Consider the following 9,956-nt stretch of genomic DNA (forward strand, 5'->3'; position numbering starts at 1 on the left):
TCTCAGTCTGTCAACTCTCTCAGACGGACGACATAAAGAGTATCAATGAACCGTGGCCTGGATCTCACACACACACACACACACACACACACACACACACTTATCCAACTCACTGACACAGAGCAGAGGGAAGAGGAGAGGGCAGGGAAGAGGAGAGGGCAGTGAGGAGGAGAGGAGAGAGGGCAGTGAGGAGGAGAGGAGAGAGGGCAGTGAGGAGGAGAGGAGAGAGGGCAGTGAGGAGGAGAGGAGAGAGGGCAGTGAGGAGGAGAGGAGAGAGGGCAGTGAGGAGGAGAGGAGAGAGGGCAGTGAGGAGGAGAGGAGAGAGGGCAGTGAGGAGGAGAGGAGAGGGCAGTGAGGAGGAGAGGCCAATGAGGAGAAGAGGAGAAGAGGAGAGGCCAATGAGGAGAAGAGGCCAATGAGGAGAAGAGGAGAGGAGAGGGCAGTGAGGAGAAGAGAGGAGAGGGCAATGAGGAGAAGAGAGGAGAGGGCAATGAGGAGAAGAGAGGAGAGGGCAATGAGGAGATGAGGAGAAGAGAGCAATGAGGAGATGAGGAGAAGAGGAGAGGAGAGGGCAGTGAGGAGGAGAGGCCAATGAGGAGAAGAGGAGAGGGCAGTGAGGAGAAGAGAGGAGAGGGCAATGAGGAGAAGAGAGGAGAGGGCAATGAGGAGAAGAGAGGAGAGGGCAATGAGGAGATAAGGGCAATGAGGAGATGAGGAGAAGAGGAGAGGAGAGGGGAGTGAGGAGGAGAGGGCAGTGAGGAGGAGAGGCCAATGAGGAGAAGAGGAGAGGGCAGTGAGGAGGAGAGGAGAGGGCAGTGAGGAGGAGAGGCCAATGAGGAGGAGAGGAGAGGGCAGTGAGGAGGAGGGGGCAGTGAAGAGGAGAGGAGAGGGCAGTGAAGAGGAGAGGAGAGGGCAGTGAAGAGGAGAGGAGAGGGCAGTGAAGAGGAGAGGAGAGGGCAGTGAAGAGGAGAGGAGAGGGCAGTGAAGAGGAGAGGAGAGGGCAGTGAAGAGGAGAGGGCAGTGAAGAGGAGAGGGCAGTGAAGAGGAGAGGGCAGTGAAGAGGAGAGGGCAGTGAAGAGGAGAGGGCAGTGAAGAGGAGAGGGCAGTGAAGAGGAGAGGGCAGTGAAGAGGAGAGGGCAGTGAGGAGGAGAGGGCAGTGAGGAGGAGAGGGCAGTGAGGAGGAGAGGCCAATGAGGAGAAGAGGAGAGGCCAATGAGGAGAAGAGAGGAGAGGGGAGCAAAGCAGAGGGCAGTGAGGAGGAGAGAAGAGGAGAGGGCAGTGAGGAGGAGAGGGCAGTGAGGAGGAGAGGCCAATGAGGAGAAGAGGAAAGGGCAGTGAGGAGGAGAGGAGAGGGCAGTGAGGAGGAGAGGCCAATGAGGAGAAGAGGAGAGGGCAGTGAGGAGGAGAGGCCAATGAGGAGAAGAGGAGAGGGCAGTGAGGAGGAGAGGAGAGGGCAGTGAGGAGGAGAGGCCAATGAGGAGAAGAGGAGAGGAGAGGCCAATGAGGAGAAGAGAGGAGAGGGGAGCAAAGCAGAGGGCAGTGAAGAGGAGAGGGCAGTGAGGAGGAGAGGGCAGTGAGGAGGAGAGAAGAGGAGAGGGCAGTGAGGAGGAGAGAAGAGGAGAGGGCAGTGAGGAGGAGAGGAGAGGAGAGGGCAGTGAGGAGGAGAGGGCAGTGAGGAGGAGAAGAGAGGGCAGTGAGGAGGAGAGGAGAGGAGAGGGCAGTGAGGAGGAGAGGGCAGTGAGGAGGAGAGGGCAGTGAGGAGGAGAGGAGAGGGCAGTGAGGAGGAGAGGAGAGGAGAGGGCAGTGAGGAGGAGAGGAGAGGGCAGTGAGGAGGAGAGGGCAGTGAGGAGGAGAGGGCAGTGAGGAGGAGAGGGCAGTGAGGAGGAGAGGAGAAGGCAGTGAGGAGAAGAGGAGAGACGAGCAGAGGAGAGGAGAGCGCAGTGAGGTGGAGAGGAGAGCGCAGAACCAAACAAATGGATTAGAAGAGAGAAAAGAAGAGAAGAGAGAGAGAGGGAGCAGCACACTGTCTCATTCACAAGGTCCAGACTCAATCCTCTGTTGAAGTTGATTAAAAACATGCTTTGATGGGTCAGAATGATAGCAGCGCCCTCTAGTGGTTTATCCTGTTCTAGTCCCTGGTGGAGAATAAAAAAAAATATTGATCCGCATTTGATTTAACATAAGATGAAAGCTTGACACACTTTGAAAGGGTCTATATCAGAACAAAGAGCGCTCTGCTGGTGCAACGTAAACCTGGATTACAACAATTGAACGTTTGATTATAAGTGTTTTACATTTTCAGGCATTTTCAGGCTGGTAAGTGTTTTGGGTTTTTCAGTCATTGTCCTTTACTCTTACAAACTGTGAGCGAGATTGAGAACTATGAGACTGATCCTCGTGTACATTGATGACCAGAGCAGCAGATTGTATGTTGGAAAAAGGGAAACCTAAACAAATGTATCAATGCAGAGTGGGGTTGTCAAAAGTATCGGGAATCAGATACTAATCGATTGCGAAACTAGATTCATTTGAGCAAGTATTGAAAAAAATGAATAAATAAAATCACATAAACAGGACAAAACTGGCCCTTTCTCGTTGGCGCTTCCCTGATCTTGAGCTTCATCAGAGCTAGTACAAGACTACATGGTAACATAAAGAAATGACTATTATTTTGTGTTGAAAATGTCGAGACTTGTAATCAAACACTTTCAATGGACTCAAAATCACTATCAAGTCTATTCCTTAGTATTAAAGTATCAAGTTGACCATTTTAGTATCGAGTCATTTCAATTTCGTACAGTTACTTGGAAAAATAGCGCTAAGAATTGTACTTTCAAAATGTGTCCGGTTTAGTTATCTCCTGTAACCTTGAGGTAACTAAAGCTAAACGTCATTGCGCTCCACCTGTCACAGCATTGCAGAGGCAGAGCAACGAGATTAGGGGGAGAACAAGTGTCTTACTTTGAAAAGCGAACTGCAAAGACAAAATGAGCGAATCAAGAAGCAGATCAATCGTCCCAGGAATGAGCTCACAATTCGATTCCTCTCACTGCTTCGCCCAGACATAGGTTAAGGTCGATTTCAGTGGAAAAACTGCAAAAGTTATTAAGAAAGTGCCTGAGACGGTTAGCAGATGGATGGAGTGGATTGCTGATAGGAATTTGTCGATTCATGAAACTCTCTCGCTGGGTTTGCTGAACAACACATTTGAAGACAATGCGGGGCACGGACGGGCTGCTGCGGACTCGTCTTGAATTAAACCTCTGTTATTGCTGATGAGTAATCCCAGCTCCACACTGTGTGACCTCTGCAGCTCGGTCTACTGTGAATGATGATGTGTGATCTCATCTGTGTGGCTCCAGTCCAGGTGCCTGCCTCGGTATCTGCTCTGGAGTATCCGCTGTGTTGAAACGCCCGAGTGTGTGTGGGGAGATAGAGTGAACTCAGATTACCACGACGGACTGCCCCGGGCCCATTATCGTCCCCCCCGACGAGAAAAAACCTGCAGCTTTGTAAATCTACGCCGCTGTATTTTTATAGCACATGTTATGAATACGACGGTTTCAAAGAGCTGCATGCTTTGCCTGGTAAATCCAGACTGAAATGCTCGATAATTAGATTTACAGTCTGGTCACCACTCACTCGCTCCTCCTCCACGGAGGCCAAACTCAGACAGAACCGTGCAATCAAGTTTATTTCAGTGATGCAATAGAAATGAACACGCTCGTTATCATTCGGAATGAAATTAAACTTCTCTCACATCAGCATTTAAGCCAAGTGTGTGTATGCTGTATGGGGGGGGGGGGGGGGGGGAATCCAGGTAGGTAGGTCGGATTTAAAAAATAAATAAAATTGTAATATACATTTTAAAATCCTCGCGCAGGTTTCTTTTCTCAGAAGTGAGCGTTTCGCATTGAAGTGGCCTTATTGGTATGCAGATATTGAATCAAATAGTTATCTACATCTATACTAGTCCAACCACAGGAAAAGAGCCATTCATGTTTAAGGTCGGGTTTTCTTTATTTTGAAATCCAGCTCGGTCAGGTTACCGGAAACACACAATTATCTCTTCTTGGCCTTAGCGCTTTCCTATTGCTTTTTTCAAGGTTCGTTCACATGTGCATAATCACTACACCAAAGTAGGACCGATATACCAGGATCAATATCCGTACTGATACTGGGGAATTAAACGGATCAGGTATTGATTCCCTATCTTCTGATACTGATGCAGTGCTCCTGCTAGCCATTTTGAGAAAGACCTATTTTTACCTTAGATATTCAAATGCGACACCTCTTTTTAAAGCTCAGAACCTACAGAATTCAGTCAGTTGTAAAGGATGTAATAATAGCATGTTATTGTGGTATTAATAACTTTTAATCTTTTAGAAAGTTCTGATAGCATGCTGAAGTATTTTTAAGTAAAGTAACGAGGTATCGGTCGAAATTGGGTATCGGGAACTACTCAAAGCTCAAAGTATTGCTTAAACTGGGACTAAACCTAGACATAAACTAAGACTAGACCACGTTTAGCCCAGGACAAGAACGGGACCAAAACAAATCTACATTAGGACTCAAACTGGACTTAAACTGGACTCAAACCAGGTTTTTCATGCTTGTTGTGATGGACTATGACGTTGCTTTTATCGTCCAATCCGCCCGTCGATCGCACCAATCTGAACTGGGAGGTAAGACCGGCGCCCAAACGACATCATGTCCAAAAATGTTATGAATCTATAACATAGTAGTGGCTCTCATGTACCACTTGAAACAGTATTTGGCTTCCAGAGTACCAGGTCTATGTTAATAACAAGACTATAGTGACAAACCAGGTCTAAAACGGGTCTAAAACAGGACTAAATCATGCAATATAAAGCAACATCATGCCCGCAATAACGTAATAAAGAGCATAAACTAAACTACAGAGAGAGAAATAATGCAAAGTACCGGTAATTGTCAAGTGGCAAGAGGACAACACGAATCAAGGACTGAAAGACAATGATTATAAAAGTAGGAAAAAGCCACCTCACCTATGATTAAGTGATACAATTACTAATACTTTTCCGTATCGGGGGAATCATTGTCTCTCTACTGCGTCCACACAAAAGCGAAGACGGATTCTTTTGGAGCAGAAACCGCAGGAGTAGCCAACGGCGCTCGCTGACTCACACTTTAATCAGTTAAAGCTGCGTTCGGCCGCGCTTCTTGACCACAGCGCAAGATTGCAGCGCACAATATTTCACCTCCTCGTTGGCTTTCAGTGAACGCGCGAGAGCGAACGGTCAACCCCGGACTCATTTACAGGATAATCTCAGAGTCAGCGAAAACGTCTCGGCCGCCGCGCTTTCTCCCGCTTGCAAAATATCTCGCGTACGAGCCACAAACGTTGCTCAAACTCCCCCATTGTGGTCGGAAGGCCCGGCGTTGACGTGTCTGGGACGTATCCTGCGATATTGTAATTGTCGGAAAGAAAAAGCGCGGTGGGGATTTATAAAACAAAAGAAACATCCTGCTTACGGGGCTAAAAGTGTGCGCGATCAGACGGAGCAGGAGCCCACTTTGCACAGCGATACAGAGACGTAATGGACCGATCTAGACTTGGAACGGGGACTTTCCAATTCGACGTTTTCCTCCTCGTCGAGACTTTCTCCGTCGCTCGGGACGACGGCGCTCAACAATCTCTCCTTGTCCCTCTGTGACTCAGTGAAGACGCTCAGTGGCCTCACACAAACGCTCTGTCATCTGCAGAACACTCGAATACACAGGGAATTCTTGAGCAAGTGCATTTTTTTACTTAATTTTGAGTGATAATAAAATAATTTAAAAAGTAAATACTAAACATTTCACAGGGATCACGTTTATATCAAAGGTAATTCACTGCCGCGTGATGGCCAAAGGGAAGGGCACGGGCAGCTGCAGGTGCCACACTCGGTGATTTACTCGGGCGTTTGCGATAAATTAAATTAAAACCTGTCTTGCACCAGCACATGTTGTAAAAAGCTGCTCTTGGGGTCAGAATAAGATGTTTGTTTGCTTTGGGCTGTGAAAGTTGTGAAAGGTGCTTATAAAGTCATAATTGTGAATAATTAGAATGCTTTAAAAGGCAATTAAGCAAGCAATAACTTTGGACCGCTGTTTTTCATGTTTTAACAGTAAAATCAGGTACAAACTTTTAACTTTTTAAGTCTTTCTTGTTAATTGAAGGCGCACTGGTCTAAATATCTTTAAATCAAATATATTATATATTTGATTGTATTTGATTGAAATTAAAATACATATATTCCCTCCTTCCTCCTCCTGCTCTCGTCCCTCCTTCCTCCTCCCGCTCTCTTCCCTCCTTCCTCCTCCCGCTCTCGTCCCTCCTTCCATCTCCCGCTCTCGTCCGTCCTTCCTCCTCCCGCTCTCGTCCCTCCTTCCTCCTCCCGCTCTCGTCCCTCCTTCCTCCTCCCGCTCTCGTCCCTCCTTCCTCCTCCCGCTCTCGTCCCTCCTTCCTCCTCCCGCTCTCGTCCCTCCTTCCTCCTCCCGCTCTCGTCCCTCCTTCCTCCTCCCGCTCTCGTCCCTCCTTCCTCCTCCCGCTCTCGTCCCTCCTTCCTCCTCCCGCTCTCGTCCCTCCTTCCTCCTCCCGCTCTCTTCCCTCCTTCCTCCTCCCGCTCTCTTCCCTCCTGCTCTCGTCCCTCCTTCCCTCCTGCTCTCGTCCCTCCTTCCCTCCTGCTCTCGTCCCTCCTTCCCTCCTGCTCTCGTCCCTCCTTCCTCCTGCTCTCGTCCCTCCTTCCTCCTGCTCTCGTCCCTCCTTCCTCCTGCTCTCGTCCCTCCTTCCTCCTGCTCTCGTCCCTCCTTCCTCCTGCTCTCGTCCCTCCTTCCTCCTGCTCTCGTCCCTCCTTCCTCCTGCTCTCGTCCCTCCTTCCTCCTGCTCTCGTCCCTCCTTCCTCCTGCTCTCGTCCCTCCTTCCTCCTGCTCTCGTCCCTCCTTCCTCCTGCTCTCGTCCCTCCTTCCTCCTGCTCTCGTCCCTCCTTCCTCCTGCTCTCGTCCCTCCTTCCTCCTGCTCTCGTCCCTCCTCACAGTGGAGTGCAGGGAGCAGCCCCCTCTCCAGACTCATGCTTCAGAGTGACACACAGCACCGCTGACCTGCTTGACCCGCTGGAGCCGCAGGCCCCAAGGAAAGACATGTCACCAGCCACGATGTCATATCCTGCTTTTCATTCCTCTGCACACAACGGGACTCTTCAGTTCAGCTGCATTTTGTGTCGAAGATTTTGCATATTCTTCTAAATCCTTAGTGTTTATTTTCTTGCAAACGTGCAGTCTCAACAGGACTGCAAGAACATGTGGGTTCAAAAGAGATGGATTATTTTGAAATGGTAATGATCCTGTAAAAAGTTGATCTTATACATGCTTTGGTCCTGTTTTGAGCCCATTTTGTTCCTGTTCTAGTCTTGGTTTAGTCAAATAAGATGACAGGAGATAGTTAGATAATCAAACTTAAAAGAATGTGATTTGGAGCAGAGTTCAGACTTGGCAGGAAGAAATTTGACATGGTCTTGTTTAAGTTCAGGAAATTAAATTACTAAAAATTGTAATTTATCACAAAAGAAAATCATAATGACTTATTTTGCCCAGCCCTAATTATATGCACACTCAAAATTACTAAATTAAGATCTAGAAAATAGTTTAAAACTGCTTAATAATCTAAATAGCCAGGACTGGCCTTGCTCAAATTAAAATACCTTCTTCAGATTAACACTGCTCGTATCTGCTGCATGCATCTTGTCTAGTAATGTCAGTTTGTACCTCTGCACTCAGGCCATAAAAGCCTAAAATACACTTACCCCCATCATAAATGCATTTGTAATCTGATTTGTCTGCGGGTTTACAATGGAACAACCATTAAAAGCACATCGCCTTTTACCTCTTAGTAGTTCATGCTCAAGTAGAAGTGAAGTGAAGCCAACAGTCTGCGTTTATACCAGTGAAACACCACGACGCGAAGCAAAGTGAATACCGGCAAAGCACAGCTCCTCAGTTGTTTAATCTTATCCTCCAAACGTGGAGCGCTCTCCTCGCGTCCTCCATCCGCTCCACAGGAAACTCTTAACTCCATCGCCTCATCCGGCCACTTCCTCTCAAAGGTCGAGACAGCAAAGCACAAAGCTCAAAACTTTAATAAAACAGTGCTACCATTTCAATCAAAGAGTCTTATCGGGAAAACTGCGTAAATTATAGCTGAAATATGAATTAATCCTAACCACGAAGGAAATTGTAAAAGACGCACTTGTTTAGGTAATGTTGTACATGCAGTAAGGCAGTAATTACATGTAGTAATGCAGTGTTACGATACTAACATTTCAAAGTCAATTTCGATATTCGATAGCGATTTTGATACCACTATGATCATTAAAAAATATTTTTTTTCCAACACAAAATACTTTATTTATCATACTATCTAATTACTTATGATAAAAGCTCAAGATCATCCTTAAACTGTTAAGGAAATGTCAAATATTGTCCAGTTTATGCAATTTTTTAGCATTGCTGCTTTGATACTAGTTATAGTATCAATTAGTATTTTATTTTTGATCCTTTTGATGACTTTAATATAATGTTTTGCAGAGAACAACTCATGCATCCTTGGGTGTTAAGTACAAAACTAAATCTATTCACTTTCTGAAGCCACATATTATGAATAGCCTGTGAGTTACTTGTTTAAATAGTTTTACTTCTTGTTGTTCTTGTTGTATCTCAACATAAAACGCATACTGAATTTGGATTTTGTTTTCTTTTTTAATAGTTTGACAATCTAAATTTATCAGAAAAGTGTTTGATATCTTGCCAAACTAGTTCTGCCCAAAAAAAACTGTACATTGCATTTTCCAAATGTGTTTACTCGTACACTCCAACTTGTGTAAACAGATCTTTATCACTACCAAGCGAAGACGTTTTAGCAAAGTGTTGCATGAGTCCAGAGGAAGAGGGCGTTTCCGTGGCTCTCCCAGGGGCCCGTGATGTTTTAGGATGTACTGTAAGTGCAGGGGCCGCTTCCTGACCTCCACTGGTCTTAATAAGCACGCTGATTTTTCCAGCTGCAGCTGAAAACACATGTGGGAGGATGCAGCGGAATATACAGTCAAGTCCACTGTGAATTTAAGTTAAGGACTCAGAACAAAGAAGCCAGTCTGCCACCAACCACTGTTCATTCATGTTATTTCCCCCCCCTCTTCCTGAAGTAAATCTGCAAATACATTTACGCAGGTTGTGAGCAAGCCGATTTACAGTCGGAACAGATGCACCAGTCATTGAGCAAAATGCTATATTTACACAGAAAACAAGCACACACGCTGAAAATGCTAATTGGGTTACAGCGTGGCAACAGTTTAATGCCGAACCATGAACCGTCAATGAACTTGAGGGGCAAAAACATTAAAGAATTTAGGCAAGAAATGTTTGGCGCTACACAATATGTTCACAAAATGTCTCAAAAACAAATCGTCAATGGAAAAATGACATATGTCCAATTTTACACGGAAAATACATAGGTAATTGCTACATTTACTGAGCGGTTTAGCACAATATTAGAAAAACAACACCACACATTTAGCTTTCTGCCAGTCATATTCAAGCTTTCCCATTAAAAAAACAAAAGGAGCCCAATAAAGCATTCCGAGTGCGATGCGTCATATAGGCCCGTCTATAAGATGAAAAGACAATGTGGCTGGAGTTTCTCTGTAATGTGGTCGACTCTTGCAGTAAGAGCGCAGTCAAGTGTTTCTATAAATACAGGCCTCCTGCGCTGCTCTGCAATTTACACGCACAGAAACCCCGGCACTGCTGCCACGCCTGCCCTGCCGCGCTCTGGGCAAGTTCAGTCAGGTGCTGCTCTTTACGCACTGTGATGTGTGCAGGTGCCAAAGGGAAGCCTGCCTGGATTTTGACACTGTTGGATAAACTGCAAGCCCGAGGTTATG

At 46.5% G+C, this 9,956-nt stretch overlaps 2 protein-coding genes across 23 annotated transcripts in view; one reads left to right on the plus strand and one right to left on the minus strand.

Annotated features, from left to right (window-relative positions):
- Nucleotides 1-9,956, plus strand: part of rplp1 (ribosomal protein lateral stalk subunit P1) — a 264,746-nt gene that overhangs the window by 70,509 nt on the left and 184,281 nt on the right. Inside the window, exon 4 of one of the 22 annotated variants that reach the window (XM_072447926.1) lies at nucleotides 528-540. The exons of 19 other annotated variants lie outside the window; for them this stretch is intronic. In XM_072447926.1, coding sequence (XP_072304027.1) covers nucleotides 528-529 — 2 coding nt within the window. In that variant the 3' untranslated portion in view covers nucleotides 530-540. Of the gene's footprint in view, nucleotides 1-126; nucleotides 137-376; nucleotides 389-527; nucleotides 541-9,956 lie in introns of those variants that run through there. 2 more of the 22 variants (XM_072447911.1, XM_072447930.1) reach the window with 2 other exon arrangements.
- ptk2aa (protein tyrosine kinase 2aa) overlaps nucleotides 1-9,956 on the minus strand; it is a 70,048-nt gene that overhangs the window by 57,563 nt on the left and 2,529 nt on the right. The gene's annotated exons all lie outside the window — the stretch shown is intronic.

Source organism: Eucyclogobius newberryi, unplaced genomic scaffold (genome assembly GCF_026437365.1).
Source record: "Eucyclogobius newberryi isolate DKJ021-1_F unplaced genomic scaffold, fEucNew1.0.hap1 SCAF_16, whole genome shotgun sequence".
Classification (NCBI taxonomy): domain Eukaryota; kingdom Metazoa; phylum Chordata; class Actinopteri; order Gobiiformes; family Gobiidae; genus Eucyclogobius; species Eucyclogobius newberryi.